The 22730-nt window shown below is 41.5% G+C and overlaps 1 protein-coding gene across 2 annotated transcripts in view; it reads right to left on the bottom strand.

The window, feature by feature from the left end:
• PRKG1 (protein kinase cGMP-dependent 1) overlaps positions 1-22730 on the bottom strand; it is a 305135-nt gene that overhangs the window by 140893 nt on the left and 141512 nt on the right. For both annotated transcript variants that reach the window (XM_010224611.2, XM_088525673.1), the window contains exon 4: positions 710-815. In XM_010224611.2, coding sequence (XP_010222913.1) covers positions 710-815 — 106 coding nt within the window. The remainder of the gene's footprint in view (positions 1-709; positions 816-22730) is intronic.

Raw genomic sequence — 22730 nt, 5'->3', positions numbered from 1 at the left:
AAATATTATTATGACTGCATTCACTACACTGCATTATTTCTGCTAGCGTGGGTCTGATTCTTTGGTGCTATGGTAGGCTTGAGATATTAGAACATCACTCAGAGCTTCGGGAAGGAAGCTTCATTATAATTTGAGATGTCAGCGTTAACTGAACAGTATTCGAGAGATTAAACTCAGATTTAAGGAACGAGGGACTTCACAGGTCTCTTGAGAACCATCCAGCCCTTATCGTGTAGAAACCTAGAGCTTTGGCTTCACGAGAAGCCTGCACTTGGTCTCTGCTTGCAAGTGCAAAAATACACCCACAGACTTGCTTCTAGGTCACTATTTAAATGAGATTTTCTCTCTAGGGAGTTCTTTTTTTGATGGGAGTTCTTTTTTACTTCTGCGATAAGGCAAGCTTTGAAATAATTCTATTATTTTTTTCTTGCTTTTCTATGCAGCTCATGGTTTGATACCCTTAGGGCCCTCTCCTCCCTTTTGCAAACAAATAACTTGCAATGGGAACAGGATTCAGCAGCAGCCAAACTGCTCCCGCTCGCCCTCCGCGCTGCGGGGCACAGCATACAGAGGCTTAAACAGCAAAGCAAAAGTGATGGAAAGCAAGCAAGCAAACACCACACCCGCAAAAAAAGAGCAAAACTGCAAGAGAGCAGTTTTTACGGTATAATTATTATTACTTTTTTAATAAAGTAAACCAGTGTCCTACCTTTTTAAAAATTCCATATACTCAGTATGCTTGATAAGGCCTGTCCTCATCATTATTGTTTGAAAACATTGCCGATCAATAGCCCAAAGTTTCACATTTACGAGAGCTGGAGGAAAAAAAAAAAAAGAAAAAAAAAAGAAAAAGAAAGAAGACAAGGGTAAAATTCAATTAGCAAATATCAAAACTCGATGCAAAAAACCATTGCGAGCTGCGGAAGGTGTCAGAAGAAAGCGTGAAAACAGGGACACCCACCTCAAAACCTCGATGGAAATTTCATCGGCCAGATAATGGCCTAAACGTGTATGAAATGGCCTCAAAACAGGCAGCCAACTTTATCCTAAATTTTAGCTCTAGCGCCTGGGCTTGGCAAATATATTGCCCAAGAGCCACCGTGGCACAAGATGTTAAAGGAGTCCCAGCAGGTTGCTCTCATGGACTTTGGATTCAAGAACTGTTATACCCCAATAATTGAGTATGCACTGATTTTTATCCCCCCCAACTTTGGTTTCCACATCTCTGCTGCACCCTATATGCGATGCATATATATGGATGTGCATATATGGACCGTACATTTTAAAAGCAAAAGCAGCACCCCAAGTGTGCAAAAGCAAACCTAACAACGTAACAGCTCAATATTGCATAAAAATGAGGGCAAAGGGAAGCCAACAGGATCTCGTGGATTGAAAGCACAGAATCCCAAACGTTACAGGATATCAGTTCACATACAACTTAGACATTTGCATCAATTATCAATGTTTCTATCCATGATGTTTCGAGGGGGGCTCCTTCCTTAGAGAAACAGCTGACTTGGGCAAAGCTGCTCTCAAAACTACTGAAACTACATGGGTTTTGTCTTGACTTTTTTCCGAAAAGAGTAATTGGTATAAATTTCATCTCTATATCCCATCACTCTATAGGAAACAGAAAAGATGGAGCACAAAAAGCTATATTTACAAATAGTCCCATGAATAAAACACATCAAGATACTCTGCTTTTTTTGCTAGTCCTTCCATTCACTAAGACTGTGATTAATGAGGGCTGCCTTTTTTTTTTTTTTTGGAATTGGTAACAATATTTATAGAAAGTAAACCCTTGAAAATGCAAATTCCTTTTTTCCTTCTTCAAATAGCATTGCAAAAGGTTCTGCATCATCTGAAGACTCTCCGGCATTTCCAGACTGAGGAGCTGGTCCATGTTATTTGTGACTTGCAGGACTTTTATTTTTACCATGAACACACTTTACTGTCTTTCTTGCTCATTCGAAATATGTATTTTTTCCCAACTACCGCCATTCTTCAGTATAAAATTATAGCCTTTGCCTACATCTTTCCTATAATCCCTGTATCGAAAGCAGAACGGTTAGGCAGCTGATGAAACTCAGAAGACAGAAAAATGGTTAAACTCACCTTTCTCCCCCCTTATTCCATCAGATAGATAATTCAAAAATACACATATAGCTAAGACAGAAACTAATACATCAAGACAGACCCTCCTGGTGCACTTAATCACTCGGCTGTAAATTGCTCTGCCAAGGCCAAATCCAGGGGCAAAGCACCTTGCTCCACGGGATGGTGCTGAGTACCGGGTACTGCTTTATTCTCCCGCCTGTTTGTACTTTGGGAAACGGCATCGGAGCAGAGGCAGTGGGTGGAGGGATGCTCCAGTTCCCAAATTGCACCTGGCAGGTATCTCTGGCCCTTCTAATTTATTGATTAGGGGTGTCAAAGATTGCATTTCTAGGCCTTCAGACAAAGGTATTGCACAGTGCTCCGCAGTAATTATGGAGCACCACCAATTGCACATTAGAGATCAGCAAATGCATCAAAAGGAGGATTCCAATGCAAGTTCCAAACAAAGATGATGGATAATGAGAAGATTTTAATTAAACTCGGCCAACGCACAGTTTCCTGCGCTCTCTGGCAAGATTTTCTTGGAGGAAGAGGTTCATCTGAATCTGCAGTCCCAGATGAACTGTTGCAAAACGCTCCTGAGTAAATGGGAAAGGAGAGTTAGAGCAAAGGAAGGGGGGTTTCCGGGGTCAAAAGTGGAGAGTGGGGAGAAATAAGTGCAAATACTTCATGACTCCAGCAGAGAAGCCCAATGGACTCAATCGCTCTGATGCTCCTTCTGCCCAGGTAAGTCGCATTAATGCAGCTATATCTGACATTTGACTCGAGCGTAAGTTTTCCCCATCAATGAGATTACGAGGCCATGTTGAGTTATTCTGTCCCTCTGGGTACATCCTGAATCACCACTGCACTGCCGGCTGGTTTCCACTACAAAGAGTTAATGCAACCAGGTAGAACCAGGAGGTCTCATATTGAGAGACATGGGACGCTCGTCCCAAATCGTGTCTGGCGATCTACGAACTGTGGCTTTTCACCACCAAATTGCTAAAACAGGTACTGCAGTAGCATTTCTTTTTAAAGAAGTGATGCTAGGGTGCCAGAGCCCTGGCACAGGCTGTCCAGAGAGGTTGTGGAGGCTCCTTCTCTGGAGATCTCCAACCCACCTGGATGCCACCCTGTGCCCCGTGCTCTGGGTGTCCCCGCACTCAGAGGCGGGGTTGGGGTAGATGATCTCTAGAGGCCCCTTCCAACCCCAACCCTTCTGTGAGCCTGTGAAGCCGTTTGCCCCTACTGAAGCGCTGCTCTCAGCAATGCCAGTTGCATTCGTGTTACGCGAGGTGGCAACACAGCAGCGTAGACTCGACTCAACCAAGTGGTAGTAAGTCCAAGACATCTCCTAATCATTTTTCCCGCAAAACCCCCATCACGGGTGTCTTATTAAGTGAGGACTCAGTTGCTGGCTGAGGATATGTGTTGCTGTTTATTTTTTTCATCTGACATAACTGAGCATGTTCCTCTGCCCTCCCCTGCAAAAATATCTCAGTCCCCTTTTGAAGGCTCCTAACTTCTTGGTCTTAGAAAGACCTTGCAACAAGGATGAATCGTGCATTGTGCAAGTCTTCCATTGTATCAGCGTTTTCCTCTTTGAAATTCGAATCACGTCCATATCATTTCTATTATGAAAAGTGCAGATATTCTAATACGCTATCTTTAAACAAGCCATTATTTTCCGGAATATTTATTATGGAAATTCTAGTCTTTTTAGTTCTAGTCTTTTTAAATTTCTGCTATCCAGAAAGTTTTCTAGGGTTTTAATTAAACTTCCCTTGTGCAACACAAATCTCGCAAAGTATTTAAGAAACTGTATCTCAGGTGACATTAAGTGATTGGACAAAATATGAAATAGTTCCTTAAAGCAGTCTGTAAAGAATCTATCCAGAATGATTTGAAACCTCTCCCAAAATGCCTTCATGTAGCGTTTTAAGATTAATCGGAAGCGTTGGCAGGTCTTGACATGTGTTGGCAAGACTAAGAGATGCCCAAGGAGGGTCTAATGCAAGGCAGAAGCTTAAAACCGGGCTGCTCAAACAACTTTTTAATGCAGCCAACACTGAGAAGTCTTCACTGCAGGTGAACCTCTAAGGAGGAGGAGCAAAATGCTTGGAATTACTAGAAGAAGGGGAAAAAAATAGGAGAAAACCACCCAAACTTCCCACAGCATGTGAGATTCAGCCAGGCAAGCATCATCTCATTGGCATGCCATGAATGTGAAACCATTAAGAGAACTCAGGTTTCTTAAGAGTAATGAGCAAAGTAATACATTCCCATTTGAAAGGGAACTGCAAATTGGTTCCAGCTCATTCCCTACCAGGCCCCCCAAGAACAACAACAAAAAGATCAATATAACTAATTAAATGAAGTATCTTAAGGCTGCCCATTTGGAAGGGAATCAAATGACGAACTAAGCCCAAGGCATCATTTAAAAGCAATGGGGGGAAAAAAAGAGAGATGAGGCACCTCGGATGGACGTTGCAGCAGGGAAACCAATGTCCTACAAACCTGTGTCGCAGATGCAGGATTTGGAGCTGGTGCCCTGCTAGACAGACCTGAGACACATCCTCCAAGCATAAGCCTCTCGGTTTCTTAAAATCATAAAAACTTCCCAAAATTCTGCCTGGAGAATCTCTCTTTGACTTCCTATCTCAACACTGCAGCCCCAAAAAAAACCATCTTGGGATGCACTTGGCCAAGTGGTAGAACAGCAAATGCAACGAGCAGGCAGGCAACTGAAACTCAAGAGGTTAGAAACTAGTGTTAATTTTTAGGGTGAGTTGCTCAGTCCGGAATTAGTTTGATCATCCTTAGGGTGCAAAAGATTGAGTAAAGCATTAAAGGCGGCCCTGAAAAACAGGTAGAATTTGCTCACATTTTCTATTTGGAGGTTTGAAAACTACTGTTTTTTTCTGCCTTTGCTTTCTTCTCCCCATCTCTAGGTGCTATTTGGGCCCTTTTAATGGAAGAAGGAGAGTGCGTATGGCCAGCTTTCCCCTAAAGCTCCCTCAACCAGAGCGAGCAGCGTGAAGCCACGTGGAAATCCATTTACACAGCCGGACGCCTTCCCTCCGAATGCTGCCGCTGCGGGGTGCTTTTCTTCATGAATAATAACAGCGTGAATTGAGAAGTGCTATCCATGCCTTCCATACGTATGACTAATTGGCCACAGACACTTCCTTGACGAGACGCTTTTATTGATTAAAAAGAAAAAAAAATCTAAATCTGCAAAAGTTTATGAAAGTATAGATTTTTTTTCCTTCATCTAACAAGTACTGAAAAATCAGTGTATTACCTTTCCTAGCTCTGCTGTGCATAAAAACTCTTTACGATGCCTGTATGTGGATTTTGCTGCAGGAACTAATGGGATCCCACGGGTCCCAGTCACGTTTCTCTGCATCTTCTCTTCTAATACCATCACTCCTGGGATGTATCATAAAGTTAAGATCTGCAGAGCAAAATCCATACCAGATTTGGGTTCAAATTCTGCAAGAGGAGGGTGACGCTGCTACATCTTCAAGCTATTTCTCGGCCATGTGATTTATAGGAGAATTTTTCTCATATATTCTTGCTTTCTGTGCGCAGATCAAGCCCGTGTGTGTTGCATATATTTTTCTTAGGAGCACTGTAGCTGTGCACTGGGGGTTTTATTAACAAAAATTTAAACCCACACCTGTTATAATCATGTAAAAACATAAATACCAAGAAGAAAAACATAAATGGGGCTGTCCATATAAAAGCAGAGGAATGCAGAGAATGACTTAGTGCTACTCAGTGCTATTAGTAGAACAAATTACAGCGATAGCAATCTTATTCCATTAAGGAGAAAGGACAAGCGTATAAAGCAAGGATGAATTTTTGCATTGCTACATGTAGGCAGACTTTATAATATTAAGCGATGGAAGAAATTATTCCCTGAAAGGTGTCATATCCAGTATGTCTTTATATTACTTTGCACTGTTTGCAGATACATATTTTAGTAAAATCCTCTATGCAGCTCAAATATCTAAATTTCTTGTGTGAACCCCACAGACGTTTTGCTTATTACATAAAATTATTTGCAGCAAACATCATGTTTTAGAAACCAGGGTTTTCCTACTCCATATGTTTCTCCCCACTTTGTAGGGCCGCAGGGTGGGGAGACGCTGCCTCCCACCGCCCCTCTCAGCTCCCACCGCAAAGGGCGAATTGCAGACTTGACGTTGGCAAAATTATTTTTTTGATGTCGGAAAGCTGAGATGACAGGAAGGGAAGCAGAGAAGCACAGGGAAAACCTGGTGACACCTCACCCAGGTGGCATCTTTGACAGGTTCCCGGAGAAGCACTGAAGAACCACAGGAAGACCTTCACTGTCGGGATACAACACGCACCCACAAAAAAGGGCATTGAAGAGTACATGAGTCATACGACAAGAAAACATAGCTCTAATTCCTCATCAGAGCAATGACTTGGAGCTATGACTCAAATATTATCTCTTCCTTTACATCTTTTTTCCCTGCACTTGCAGTCGCTACAGCGTCTTTCTCCCCCTCATTAATTCTGACACTTTCAAGCTGTTGCGTGCTGAGCCATGAAAAGAGCACGCTAAGTACAGATTTTGGCTGGGGAAAAAAATACAGTAACACTACAGGCTAATGTAAACTAGCTGTTAGTAATCTTCACATCCGTACGCCCGTAAATGTCTCATAAAACCGTCACGGAGCAGGTACGCGGGAACCTCTTGGCTTTCAGAGGAAAGGGAGAAAAGCAAGCCAAGTAACTGTGTTCCTCCATGACTTTTGCCCCAAGATTACGGACAGTGATGACATCTCTTCATGTCTTGGGTGCATGTGCTCCTTTGTGGACCAACCTGACTTCAGCAAGGACAAGAGATGACCATTGCAAGCACATAGGTGTGGGAGGATGGCAAGGCAGCAAGGGAGAAGGCAAGCAAAGAGTTGGTACCTCTTCCAACACAGGAGCAACCATTTGAGTAGGATGTTGGACTGGAGACTTCCAGAAGTCCCACCAACCCGAACCCTCCTTCTAGGATTCTGCAGATGGGATGGAGTTAAGAGAAAAGAGTGACAAGTAGGTTCAAAACACACAAGATGGCATGTGGTTGGTTTGTTTTTAAGGTATGTGAAGGATGTTGCAGGCAGTAAAAGTCCACGCGTCTTCAAGGCACAATTATAGAGGGTTCACGGGAGAGAAACACATTGGAGACTGTAATATATGAAGTTCCCTTTTTGGAAAATCCTTAAAACAACACTTCCTGAGGTCTAGGAGTATGCAGAGAAATTATCATATACGTTAGCCCTATGACACTCTACATTAAGCCTCTGCTGCAGGGCCCTCAGCAGGTTCAGCCTGGCCCAGGACATCAACCCTCATTCTTCCATGCCGGAAAAGTTATCATGCTCATGGAGAGCGGCTGGGCAAACTGAGATCGGCAAGTGCTGAATTCAAACTGGAGTCTAAAATACTGCTAAGCCGTTAATGACTGTCATTAATTAAACAGCAAACACCAGCACACTTATTGTAATGAGAAACGTATGAGCAACCTCACTTGTATGGGGAGGGCAAGGACAGATGTTACATTTCGGGTTAGTCCCTAACTGGCTTCAGCAGGGTGAAGTGGAACAGCTGGTAGGAGTAAAATATAGAATCAGCAAAAATAGTCGAAAGCAAAACAACGGACGTTTCTGCTACAGGAAGCTACGGCTGCCCAAACACCCTGCGGTTTCCAGCAGGATTCATAAAATTCATCTGTTGGAGCTGCTTCTGCCCTCATTTCTCTATTTTAATAGTACATTTATTTTAACAAGGCTTCATGAGCAATCATACCCAGAAGTCTGTGTTAAATTTTATTCAGGACCAACGTTGGTATTTTGGGATATAATTATTACACAAGCCATTACCTCGCTGATAAACACCTCTCTCTAGCCCAGAAGCATTGCAGGGATTGCAAAGTTGCCCTTCTAGACCAGGATATTTTACAAAACCAGTATAATACCCTCCGAATATCCAAACTTTTATTATCCCCAATCTAAAAAGCTTTCCCTAGCCCTCCATGCTTGCATCCAGCCCGTGTTCTCCATGGCACAAGTGGTAGCCTCTGAGGAGCGCTCAGAAAGGAGCGTCTTGCACAGCTTGATGGTATTTCTACTGCTATGAGGCCGTAACATTGCCACAGTTTTCATGTCCAGCCACCATTTACCTTGCTTGAGTCGGTGGAGGTTACTTTGTACTGGAGTCACTCTGGTCCCCCAACATAAATGTTGTTCATCAACAAAGGGGAAGGCACTGGTGGTGACCTGCTTACTCAGTCGCACCTTAGAAGAAGGCAGAGAAGAGGCTGGGTGAAGAGGCTGAGGGAACACCAGGCCCTGTTGGCTGGTTAGGCCCTGCAGAATCCTTCATTCTACAGCAAGGAAGACCTCCCACTCCAGCTCACCCACGTCTACCCTTTTGGTAGGAACCAACTTTCAGCTATGTGCTGAGGCTTTTGGTTCAAATACTGAGGTCAAACAACCGCAAACTTCAGGCCACAAACACATGACTGGTCCCTCAAGGCCCGTGGAGATTCCTCACAGCAGACCACCTCCGTCTCTCCTTCCTGTCCCTCAAAGCACAGATGATTTCAAGCCAGAAGAAAAACGAATGCATCCACCAGCAGCCGGCACACACTCAGGCTGGAGCTCCTGGAGGGTAGTTTCCACCAAAACAAAGCCAGCTGGTGCATGCTGAAACCTCTTGGACTAGCAAACCAACACTTGCTGAGTGCACTCAAGCAAGGGATTCCCTTTAATTCCCTCTTATTCCTTTTAAGGGATTTCCCGCTACTCTGAACCAAGTTGCTGACGTAGATGCAGGCCTTGGGAACGGGGAAGAGCATAAAGTGACCTTAGGTACAGCTGCTTATAATCAGGAAAAACTAGAACCACCAAGGCAAACCAACCACAAGGAACTTGGCTGCAGGACATAGGTTTTTTTTTTTTTTCCAAAAAAAAAAAAATCATTTGTTGCAATAGTTCCTAGGGTCAAGGAACCTGGGGTCAAAGACCGTGGGTTTCCTGCTCCACAGAAGAAGGGGCAGTTTCCCTCTTCTTGCTCCAGTGGCTTCCACTGAGACCTCAGCCTCCCCGGAGGGACCAGCTGGGCTATTTTTCCCCTCCATCGGCACGCAAGGACAAATACAACCCTGAGGCCACCATTTTACTCCTGGGACACAATACAGGGCACTATCACTGCCCAAATAATTGGCCACCAGCCTCCCTTGAGGAGGGTACTCCAATTATTCACTAAGAGGTATTGCAACAGTGCATGCCAACATTATTAAAGCTCGTCCTGAGCTTTCATACCTCGCTTCTCCAACCATCTGATCCAGCCGGCAAGAGCATTTCACCTGAACAGAAGCAGACGTTCATTTTCTTGAGGTGACAGAGTACTTAACATGATTCATGAGAAGCTATTTTCCAACCTGCTAAGTACATATATATAGAAAAAAAATCCACTATGCATTTCATTAGATAAACTTGCAGAATTTCGAGCAAAGGGGCCTCTTTCCAATGCATTATTGAAGCCTGAGAGGAGCATCCATCCTCAATGGCTGCTCATTAATACATATATCAAATAAAAGTCACTTGCAGATATGTAGAATCATCATTAGAGATCACAGTGACCTTGATGAAGAACGCTAACTTAAAGCCAAGAGTTGCAGCCAGCAACGCCACTGTACAGAAATAGAGAGGGATTTTAGTCATCAAAAATCATGCTCGAAACTGAATACGAAAGAGCCCTTCTTCTTCTTCTAATGCCATTTATTAGTTTAAAATTTCTCCTATCCCCAGCCAAAAGTAATTTTTAATAACGCACATAGCACTTCAAAGTCAGATCCCAAAGGCAAGCAGTAATTGAGGTTAAGAACGCGACAAAGACTGCCTACCCTGATAAGTTTGCTCGCTTACTAAGGATCACATTACTGCTCTTTGGGAGTTTGCTGGGTTTTGCTATGAAAAAAGAAAGAAAAAGAGACAACAAGTGCAGAGGCATATGACAAAAATCAACGCTGACCTGTGTTATTCATGCTCGGCACAAGGTCCACAGCTCAACGGGTTCAAAGGCAGAGGTTGAACGAGTAGGGTGGCCATCAACCTGATAAACCACTCTTCCCTAAATTTCCAGACAACTTACGGTAAATTGGGGCAGGACAGACCGTGGTGATGTAATGAAGACCAGCTCAAGGCCGCTCACTTCACCACGTGCCTCACGACCACGTGGGGTGTCTGGATCTGCCCATCTTTCAATGCCAAAGATGAACAATGCCAACGTTCAAAGATGCCAACAAACAGCTCCTTTCCTAGTCTATAGGAAAAATGTTTTCCATAGTGCTGCCAGCAGCTCAAAGGACTCCTCTGGTACGGCACAGCAGGCTGGAACAGTTCCAGGTATACATTTCTCCTGTAATAACTGTGCTGGAGTTTGAACTACTTACTAAATAATGAGAAGACCTTACACTTCTTAGAGTGCTGCAAAAGGTAGAACCAAAAAATTACTCAACCTTTTTGAAAGCCTTCAGTTCATCCTGTTTTCGCAAGCCCTTCCATTGGAACGTTAAGTGGTACACGATGCTCCATTACCCACTGAGCTGGCTATAGCATTCATCTCTCAAACACCTTCCCAGGAGATGTTTACTCCCTAAGGTTTTGTGGCTGCAAAATGCTGAGCACGGCCAGCACAGCCCAGTGAAGCATCTAAACCCTGAGAGAAGGAGTAAGCAGAATTATGGATTTCAGTGGCACTAACCACGTGCCTTCAGCTATTTATGATTCCACGCAAACGATTAAACTTGGGCCTGCCGGCCAGCTATTGCACTTGAAATTACTAAGAATTTGCAAACTAAACTTTTAATAAGAAAGAAGTTGTGTCCTGCAAATATGCATGCTCTGAAATGCAGGAGATGAGAAACAGCGAGAACTTCAGCACTAACCATCATGTTCACCAAATCCTCCACGGTTATTCCTCAATATGCCTTAGGCGACGGAATTCACCATGTGCATTCCTGACCTCTATGATTTTGGCCAGGAAGAATGTATTCCTCAACGTCTAACTTTATCATTCTGAATGTTTAGCATGTCCATATTTTTGCGCCCTCCTCCCAGAGGGAGCTGGCATGTTTATTAAAGGTGATTTTGCTCCATATATTCAAATGGCAATTCAGAACAGCTTTATTTGATGGAGAAAAAAAAAAGAGTCACAGGCAGACGGAGTTGAGATCTGACAACTCTGTGTGCTTGCTTTCCATTTGTTTCATGATTTTCTTCTCATTTTTACTCAAAAACTTCAGGCAAAACTTGCTTACGGCACAATTTGATGGACAGGTAGCCATGCAGGTAAACTGCAATGTAAATCCAACGTCAATATTCTGCAAATAAACATGTACCCGTGGTAATTCTTATGCCAACCAAAAAGCCCAGGAGCTTTTTCCCTGAGCCACATAGCATGCCAATTTTCTGCAATTACACTGTTAAAAATTATATATATAAATAGTAGTATTCAGAAAACAGATTTCATTTGTGTTCATTTTCAGACATTTATCCTTCCGAATCTGCAAACTGCAGACCTTACTGAAGATTGGAAATAGCAGTCCTAAGGTTTTGATGCTCAGAAAAATCAGAATTTTATAGGGATGTTTTCTAAAACAAAGGAAAAACAAAGCTTACAGGAATGGAAAAGCACCAAATTAAGAGAGAATATAATCAAGTTAATATATAACATATATATTAAGCTAATATACAGATATTTTCCAGGATTGAGGATTTATTTAAAAGCTATACAGCCTGAAAAAAAGGGATAGAAGGTGGAAATAACCTAAGATACAGGCGAGCATTTAGCAAAGCTCAGTGAAGAAAGCTGCACTGAGACACAGCACACAAAAACAGGTTATGGCATTAGGACAGAACGCACACATTTACTACAGGAGTGCTTCAGAAATCACAAATGCAAAGACCCAACTGCGACGCTTGCCTTGAAATCCAAGGCAGGAACTTCGCGGAAAGGACTCGTGTGCATGTTGTTGTTTTTATAACAGAGATGTTGCCCCTTCATGACAGACATAACCCAAAACTCTTTGAGAAAAGCAGCTAAGTGCCTCACTTTCCAAAAAGTGGACCTTTTTACACCTTCCAGTAATCCCCTGAGGGGAGTTAGCTCATCACAGAGCGTACGTCAACCTCCCACTTCTGATATCCCATGTTCCTTCTGCAGCATGCATTTCAATTTGGGCTGTGTTTGGTCCAGACTACTACGAATCTAATGGAGCTTTTATAACCATAGTGATTTGGAGAACACGAGGATCATGGGACAGTGGTTGTCACACACACCCTGCCCACCTACCTCTGCTCAGCTCCAGAGCTCCACACACCTTCAGGAGACTGTCACTCTCCTCAGCTTAACAGCTCTCTTCATTCGACATCTTGGCCTAGCTGGTTAACCAGCGAGCCAGCTGACCTACCCCAGACACTAGTTCTCTTTGCACTTCTCCAGTGCTGCAAGACCTGGAGGTGCACAAGGACTTCCTACCTGAGGTCCCAGGTCTCCGCTCTGCCATGCTCTTACCCGGTGCCACACTCCCTACCCTGCCTCCAGGATGGCAATCCAATGGCAACAGCTGTCTGCTGCTATGTACTCCGCCTAGGGCAAGAACCTAGTTTATCCCATCTAAACCCAGCTGGTCCATTCTTGATCCAGAGGATGGTCAATTTACCCAAACATTTTCCTCCTTGGCTGCTTCTCAAGTAGGAATCAAGCATATCTGACTAAATCTGTTCTACATGAACACATATCAATTGGCATGATAGGTATTTCTACCCCTTGACTCTTTATCAACTGGATCTCATAGAGACATTCCCACCCATGGTGTCAATATCAGCAGCAATATGTATTTGCAACTTTGGACAATATTAGCCCAGTTTCAGCCTCGATTCTGCAAAATTAATTGCCAACAAATAGTGGTGAGTGTAGACTCGTAGCCATTAGGACTGCCAGAAATACCAACCTCCCCACAGTTTCCAAATTGTTTGTTCCTAACACACAAGTTTTCACTTCCTCTCAATTATTAGTAATTTCTCCATGTTCAGGTACAGTAAGACTCAGCAGATAAGACTTTAAAATCGCCTCATTGCTTTAGTCTCCTGAAAAAACATTTAGAAGATATCTGGGCAACAGGCTACTTCTGAGGACAGAGCAAGGCAAGGCAGAGTTATCTTCCAGGCCCAACTTTCTTCTAATATTTTTCAATGGCTGATACTGACTGGTTGTTAGTAGGGTGTTGAGCACCTAGATAGGCAAAGACCTCCAGATGAAGCCTCATCTTGACTCTTAAGCTGATGTAGCTGTGGGTGGGTGGCAGCAAGGCAACTCCTGCTCCCACCCTCACATTATCTTCTTCCCTGGATACATCCCATCTTGCACCAAGTGCAGTTCAGAGGTCTAATGGAAAACTAGTAAGTGCTCTAAAACTGCCAACTGTTCTACACTTTCTGAGTAACTGTATCCAATTTGGGATGAGTTTAGCATTGATTTGCCTGCAGCTTCACAGTCTATAACTGTGAAGATCTTTATTTGAGAAGACTTTTATTGAAATTCCTTTAGAAAACCGCTGAAATTGTTGATCGGTTGGATTTCCAAAAGCCATTTTTACAGAGTTACTCCTAACTCATCACAGCAAATCCTACTTAATTTTGAGTTAATTACTTTACGTAACCTTAACATTACGCAAAAGCTCAGAAGGAACGTGTAAGAGGGAGAAGCGGAGGCACAGTTCCTCCATCCACACAAGACAGGACTCAAATGGCTTTTTCAAATGGCTCAGATGGCTCAAACAACCATCTTTCAAAGCTTATAGGACATTTCTCCTTTTTCCCTCATTTCCTTATGCACTTTATTTTCATTTCTTTCCAGCTTCACCTCGTTTATTAGATGCATAGGAGGCACATTACACTCTTTCCAAAGAAACAAAACCAAAACTAAGCTTGCTACCTTGGACAAGGGGCTCCCGTACACCAGCTTGAAAAAATCCTTGAAAAAAACTCTCAAAAATTCCTTATGTTTCATACAGCTGCTTTAAAGTCTGATTTCTGCCTCTTGCAGCAGTGCCTCCTGATTACATGCACACCTGCCAGTCAGATTAGGTGTTATCCCAGTTAATGAGTGTTTTCTTAATCCCATGTGTACCAGCACCAATTAGCTTCCACCTAAAGCACTAGCCCATGTCCGATAAAACACATTCCTCCACAAAAGGCATAAATATAGGCAGCACATCTGGACTGTAGAAAAACACATTTCTCATCTTGCAGGGCTCTATTTTTAGCAAAAGATACCCAGTTATCTGAGAAAGGGAACATAAAACGCCAGAACACCTTTAACGCACTGTTAGGTCTCGGACTGCACTAGTTCAGCAAGAAGTAAACTAAATGAAAAAATTGCCTACATTTTAAGTACCTTTCTGGTGTTATGTGCCATGCAAATATACTTCCAATTTAATAAGCTTTGTATTTCAACCTTGGCAATTTTTCCTCTTCTGGTACAGACTGTAATCACCACCTTAAATCTATCAGTGCCAAAATCCAGTGCAACTTCCTCATCAGGCAATGGTCCTGGGAGTAGTAATAATAACAATAACTTGTTGTATGCATAATAATTATTTATTATTATTATTATATGCATTTATATAATGTTTCTGCCAATTCTGGGTGCAATATCGTGAAGGGGAAGAAACCTGCAATAAGCCTCCAGGAAGCCTCCAACATGTCCCTGTTGTCAAGCGACGATGTCAACATCTCCCTCAGTAAATCAAAGCAAGACCAAACGTTGATGGATGGATAAGGAAAGGGGTTTTCACAGGCCGTGTCGTGAAGTCACACCGGAATAACGGCCACTGATTAAAGGAATGTCAAACCTCCCCATGTTGGAGCTCCCTTCATTTTGTCAGGGTGAGGAAACAAGATTATATATATATAAAATATAAATATACATATGTACATACATACACACACATATATATCTTTTATATATACACCTACATATATATACATATACCTATATATGTAAGTATAATCTAGTTACACAACTGCTGGTGACAAGATGCCGTAAGCAAAACAATATTTGCAAGAAAGAAAAACTCTGCTGGTACAAATTCACCTGTACGCTCTCTTGCCAATGGTTCAATTGACTATTTTTCTTTAATAAAGTTTACTTAAATCAGCAAATATGCAAGTCCTCTTACAAATATATAGGACATTGACTCTAAGACCATATTGTTACTCCTAAAAGGTTGAGTGGAGTCTACCTAATTTGGGAATTGATCCAAATCACTTTGCTGCTTGAAAGTCTTGATTTCCTACTCTTCACTGGGACAGACATCTATCTTGGGACATCTCCAAAACTGTTGTCAGTTGTAATCTAGTCTGAAACGGCAAAAGCCTAAAGCATTTAACCCCAGAACGAGGAATAAAATAAAAGTCCTGAGGGCCTCGCTCGCATCCGCGCCTCATCTATATGGTTTCCACTGAGTCCCCAAGGCTACAAGAGTCCAAAAGGGCTCTTGCAAATGTCTTTCACACTAAATTGAAATTGTAGAGCAAAGCCAACATTAAACCTTTAAAACGGCATAAAGAACATTATAAACTTCCACTGTATCCAGTCGATCAAAACTGAGCTCAGGAATCCATGTTTTCATCAAAACACAGGGCTAAAAATAACGTCATAATTATCTACTGCCTTTGTACAGTATTTATTTATTGCTTGAGAGCACCATTTTGCTTTAAGTAGTTGCAACCTGGATTTTAGCTTATCAGATTTGCCCTTTTGGATGTTCCTTTGTGAGGGAAGCACTTAGCCATTCCCGCTCCAAAGGCGGACATGTCACTTGTCATCAGCCATGGTTGGCCTTCAGAACAGGACGCCCACCTACCAACCCGTGTCTACGACACACAGGAACCAGCATCAAAACATCACACTTTGCCCAAGCACCTGAACCACCTTTGAAGCATCTGGGAAGATGTGGAAATGCCTCTAATGGCCTCGGGCACCGACGTGCCCACGTTGAAAAGCCCCTGACGGAGCGGGAAGCCAAAGCGCCATCGATTCCTCTAATGGTTCCTAGATGTCTGAGCGCTTCTGGAAAAGGCAACCAAGCACTTGAATCAGTGCCATGTGTTTAAACATTTATGCAAAGTGCAGACTGCACTAACGCAGATTGTTCCCCTTTCCTAAACAATGCTAAAGAAATTGCAAAACACTTCAAACACAGGAAAAAATATCTATGGCGTGTATATATTATTATAATTTTTAATTATGAATGTATTCGTATTGCTTCATTACTAAATTATTCAAGTTCTAATTAATAAATAATTTCTTTTTATTTTATCCCATGCCCAGTCCTCAGCAGTCGTCACTGATTTTAACTGCCAGCAGAAGGGACACGGTCTCCCTGATGCGGCTGCACCAAGCAGGATGTGGATATTGCCCGATCCCTTGGGACAGGTCAAAGGTCTCTGTCTTCTCCAATTTAAAAAAAGAAGAAATAATAAAGTCAAGTAGCTAGCTTGGGAAGGATTGCTCGTATCTAGGGTATCATCCTGGGATATTTTGGAAAGCTTTAGAGATGTTCAAAGTCACCAGAGATACCAGATGCTCAGTTTCCACCCAAATAAACTCAGCTGCCATCAGGCTGGAGATGTTGATATGTGGATAAACAATTAAGAGCTCTATGTATAGGTATTAAATGTATGCATTCAATATATATTTAATACTCATGCATTAGTCATATCTCTATATATTTGTCATATCTACATGGCAAATCTGAACCATGCTGGTTCGTGACTCTATCCAAAAGGCTGGAACATATTCCATGGCAGAAGTGCTACTCGGAGTTAAAATATAAATATATATAAAGCGTATATATAAAACATATATATATATATTTCCCCTTCAAACTACTGAAGATTGTTTATAAACATTGCATCATGAATAGTTAACATTATCCACACTACCTGTTCGGCATATAGATGGGATTCAGTTTTGGACTAAAAATGTTAATTTTAGATCTCCTGAGGGGACTTTCAATCTCCCATTAGATACCAGGACTCGATTTTCAGGTCTGTATACATTTTTGAGCTCTGTATCATTTAAGGCTGCGAAACTCAAGAGATACTGAAATTTAAATGGAAACTGATTTAGGCAAATATTGAGCAATTTTGCAATTAGGTGATAATTAACAGTCATGTTAAAGATTCCAGAAAAACCCTATGTTTACTGAGCACAGCATAGAGTTTGCATTATACATCACAGTGTATATGAATTTATGAATTATTAAAAGTAGTTGATGTCCATGATTTGGACCTATATATTTAGCCTCTTTCTTCCCAAACTGCATTTTCATTTTAAAACACGCTCTGGCTTCCAGTAGAGACAGTGAGAAGACAGCACAGGTAGGGGCATAACACAGCAAAAATTTCTCTTTACAGTGGAAAAGAAGAAAAAAAATCCACACATCTACATCTATGACATGAGGAATACTCTATATACTGAAGCAATTTTTATACTCATCTAAATTACAGCAATTCTTTTTGCTAAATGGCCAGCATTAAAACCAAATTGCTGCTCTCAAGTCTGAGTTAATAACAATAAGATATTCCAATATCAAGACTGAAAAGTGTACCATTAGCCATACTTGACTACATTAGAATACTATATACCTTAAATACTATAAAAATAACATAGTTAATATAAAAGGCAACCAAAAGAATTCAACTTTTTAAAGTCTTTTGGATCCTAAATGTGTTGCAGAAATATAGCTCAAAACCAAATCTTGTCAAGCATCAAGTGACCTGTGAGAAGACGAATTTGGGGAATTTCTGCAGGACACACAAGTTTAAGATAGTGAGTGATGTCACGACCAAAAACAGCTCATTCCAACTCTATGCAGGATTCTCCTTTAATATCCACGTAACTTTCCGGTGTTTATGATTTATTTTGCTATAGCTTCTGCAGCTGTGTGCAGAACCTAGAGGGGTGCTCTGGTCTGGATGCCGTCATCAGCAACTATTCAGGCAATTACCTCAATTTAGTCTGATTCTTCCCTGTTTTATTAGCTTAAATGAGAAAGATCATCTAATTTTAATGTAGATTCCTTTAAACCAGTCCACGTGCTCTGCCTAGAGCCCAAAACAGCCGCCTTAGACTTGCACCATTGACTCAAGCCAGCCCATCCGACCCTTTGATGTTCCCTGTCACAGCGTATTTTATAGTACAAGGGAATCACAAAGATTTTAACAAATATGTGTTCTGCCCAAACATTAATTCATCGCTTATAAAAAATTCAAGACTGGAGAAGGTGCAGACTAGTGCTTTGGAGACTAAAATAAAACCACCCAAGATGACATTGCCAGTAGGGGAAAAAAAGATTTCTTGACATAATTGAGCAACATTTCGTCTCCATGATCGACCAATGTTGTATTACCAGCAATTAAAGCAAAGCAAAAATAAGGTCTATGAGTACCGAACTTCTTGCCCGTGCTTTCTGAAATTCGTCTGGAAAGTACAGAAGCCAGGATTGTGAACTCTCTGAAGTGCAATAGCTGAATATTATTTGCACAGGACTTTGGATCATATTCTGACCCATGTCAACAGAAATAATTTATTAGAAAAAGAATAAACTAATAAATAAATATAAACTAGACTGGAGAGATAGAGAGAGAGAGATTTCCATTTTGTGGTCAAATAAGTAGGAAATACAAGTTATTATTAGGGTTTTTTAATGCTTCCTCCTTAGTCTGTACTCGGAGATACGAATGGAATTATCTCAACACATTTCGATGTCTCTTTAAAACTTTTCCCTGGCCTTGGGTACACATTTCAATTCCACTTATTTAGGAAGGCATTCGGAGCATGCAAGATTGTTCCTCAATTTCTGATGTCCTGATCACCCTAACACCAAAATACCCTACTGGCCACAGTGCAACTCTTAGGTTGCCCTTCAAGCCATGTAACCCTGCAAGAACACCTCCAAGAATGAGGCCTGCAGGTATTCCTGACACGCATTTCCCCAGCTCAAGATATTTTAGGATGTATAATCTAGGCCATCACTGTCCCCTTCTTGTGACTGCAAGGAACTGTTAGATTTCGGCAAACTTTTTTTTGGTATATCCAGTCTCAGACAATATAGGAACACCCCAAAGACGCGCTCGTCATGCCAGCGTAAATCTTTGTGCCTCATCTATCTCCCCAGCTTGTGATGTTGCATTGACAGCACATGTCAAAAAGAGCCTGTAATAACCTGTTTCCAGTTTGCTCCTGCTACAACTGAAGGTATCTCAATTTTCTTACCCATTCTGCTTTTGGGACTTGACGTTTCTTAATCTGAGTGTGTTTTACAGGCCATCAATTCAATCTCTCAAAGCTCTAGTTTTCCAGGATTAGCATCTCATCCACTGATGGTCTCTGCACCTCTTCTGAGCCAGTGATTTCTATGGTATTTCATAAGACTTGGCAAATATGGGGAACTAAGTCATACTCAAACTACCCCTGAACTGCTGCCATGGAAGTCAGGCACTGAATCCTTACTGCCTCCTGCCACGAGCTAAAAAGCAACGTGATCTGCCGCTGAGGTGGTGCAAGACACAGAATATTCAGGGCACACAAGTTGTCTGAGCTTCTTTTCCCCACTGCAAGGTGAGTGAGTCATCCTTTGGACATACCCAACTCTCTCCTCTCACCAAAGAAGTCTTCAGGATTGGCTTTGAGATCTAATTTGAAGATAGCTGAAGGTAGGTGAAATGGTTCCCACCCGCTGTGAAGGGCTAAGGGAATCATGCCGTCCCTGCAAAACTTCTGGTCCCCAGCATAGAAGATTTGGAGAACATTAGACCCATCAGAGTGCTCCAAAGCTGGGCTTAAAACGTCTAAAAATGGGTAGAAAAATCCACAAAGTGCAAGGATGTCTCTTCTGGCATGAACACAGCTTGCTCTGCTGGGTTGGGCAGGCTCAGTTGAGGCAGGAACTTAATTAGGAAAGTTAATTGTGACCGTTCCTCGGCACAATACACAAAAACGTACTACTGCGGCCCACGACTCAGGGAGCAATATTTGCTAAAGGGAAATTACTCAGGAATAATCCTGACAGCTTCTATTTCCAGCCTTACCGAGTTTATGATTTCAGTCAGGGAGATCTTGCTGAAATCCTCTTTTATAGCTATAATTTAAAAGTAATTGCTTGGCCAAGGCTTTATCGGGGACATTATTTGATTGCAACATTGATTGCTTTAGACAACCAGTGCATTAAGGAACTCTGATTATTAAAGTCTATCTGCAGGGTTTGGTTCTTGCATGATGGTGACAGCTCTGAGTAAACTAGAAAACTCTTCAAGGCCAGTGTCTGAAAAGAGAAAATATGTTATTTACTCTACTCTTTGGAGCAAAAATTACCCCAGATCAGCTTGGATGTAACTGCTGACATGAAACTTTTTATAACCAGGGTTTTCTTCTTTTGCTTTTACAAAGATTTATACAGATGGAGGGAGAAGTGTGTACGGACGAAGATAAGAAAATATAGTCCAGGCATGTTCTGTCTTTTTAAAAAATGTTGAATAAATGAGGATGCATACACTAGAGTCAATCCACAATAGCAAGAATCAGCAAACAGAGTTTTATTCTGCACATTTTTATTTGCAACCTTTAGCCAGTGAGTGGCCAAATGACTCAAATTTGCCATCTAAAGGGCTCTACTATAAGCTATAAAAGACCCCACTGCTGCTTAACTCGTAAATCAGTAAGGAGAGAAGCAGAGATACCACATCACAGATGCTCAGTTAAATGGGTAGGTAAAATAGACCTAAGTGCTCACACTAATGGAAACATTCTGGACTAGGCAAATTATCACGTTCATGGTTAATTAGTTGTTATATAAATGCTTGCAAAGCTAAAATTTGCAGTTCATAAATACATGGTGCCTTTTCTCCTGCATCTTGGTGGCCTAAATCTTTACCACAAGCCACAAGAAAAGCTTCATATTATCTTATAATTTCACAGTACCAAAAAATAAAAATAACTACTGTGCATAGTTGCAATTATTAAGACTTTAAAAATCTTTTTGTAGTAATCTCAAATGTGTTCATTAAGTTTTTGCACTGGGAAAACAATAAAATCCTAAAGAGCCCCGATCAGTCACGATCCTTCTTGTGCAGTGGATACATTAATCCTCCACAGGACAGAAAGATGATTTTGTTGTATTTTTCCGAGTGGTTATTTCATACGGTTACTCTGTTGTCCTCATCATTTCTCTTCAGGTTTTGATCAAATAAGAACTTTCCTATCCAAAAGCATCTACGTGAACGCGGCCGTTCAAGGTTATACGGAACAAAACCAGTCACTGAAGGCCAAAGGGAGCCCGCACCTACCAGCACACAGAAATACGCTCGGTCTTTTCCAAACAAAGCCAGATAACCACTTTCCACAACAAAAGTGATAAACATGGGGAGTTTCCTCTCATTGAGGTACTGCTTTTTTTTGCCCCAGCTTATCCACTTCGGATCCATTTGGAAAAATGATGAAGTTGGCGGAACCGGATTCCGCTGACCGATACGGACACAGCTAACAGGGCCGCCTCACTGGCGCCTGGATTCCTGAGGCCCTTAAGGCCCGTTTTTTGGATGTCCTTAAGGACAAAAAAAAAAAAAAAAAAAAAAAAAAAAACATTAAATCAGAAAAACAAGGCGTTTTTGACACTTCTGGAAGAGTTAAGGAAACATTCTTCAAAGGGCTTCGTTCACTTGAGGAGCATCCAGTGTTCCAAAATCCAATAACATCAGCACATTGACGATGGTTAAAACATGGCAACATTAACATCCTTTTTCACGTTAAATTCTAATATTTACAGAAAAAAATATTTTAAAAATGCGTTTTGAAATCTGTTCTGAAAATTTGCTACATCTGTTAAAAAAACAAATTTGGCTTCATGCTTTTACTCATATTATTTTGTTTTAACAATTCACATGGCATGTAAATTAAAGCCCAAAAAGGTTTCAAATTAAAAAAATAAAATAAAAAGGACTATCGTCAAAAGAAAAACAGCTTGAGGTTTGAGGGAACATTCTGACCTTTGCTTAGTGATGTGTTTCTTTACTTTTTTTGTCACCAAAACTAAATGCAATTAAAACCAACATATTCCTATACAGCACTGTATTGTCAAAGGCCTGGCAGAGCCCAATTAAAAAGGAAAAAAAAAAAAGGTCTAATAAGTATCAAATGTCACTCTAAGCCTCGATGTAAAAGCAGTGATGTAGATGATGCTGAATTATTAAAAGCAGTGTTTTCTTTTTTTTTCCAAGCACTATGTCTCAAGACTCAGCAGGGAGTTGCAATTTACTGCAACTGGGAATCTGCAATTGTTACAGATAATATCACCCAGCAAACTTTAACTTTGATTTTTGTATGGTTTATATGAAAATAAAATCACTGTGGGAAAGAACAACATCTGCCCAAGACTGCTGGAGAAGCCTTCAGTGGTGACAAGCGCTCTTCTTCGTTAATGCTACAACGCGCTTTCTGGTTGCTACCAGGAGTAATTAATAATAATAACT

This window comes from Tinamus guttatus, unplaced genomic scaffold, assembly GCF_059628265.1.
Source record: "Tinamus guttatus ecotype Peru unplaced genomic scaffold, ASM5962826v1 Tinamus_guttatus_pri_ptg000023l, whole genome shotgun sequence".
Lineage (NCBI taxonomy): Eukaryota > Metazoa > Chordata > Aves > Tinamiformes > Tinamidae > Tinamus > Tinamus guttatus.
The sequence above is the reverse complement of the archived record's forward strand: the minus strand, read 5'-3'. Positions and strand labels throughout refer to the sequence as shown.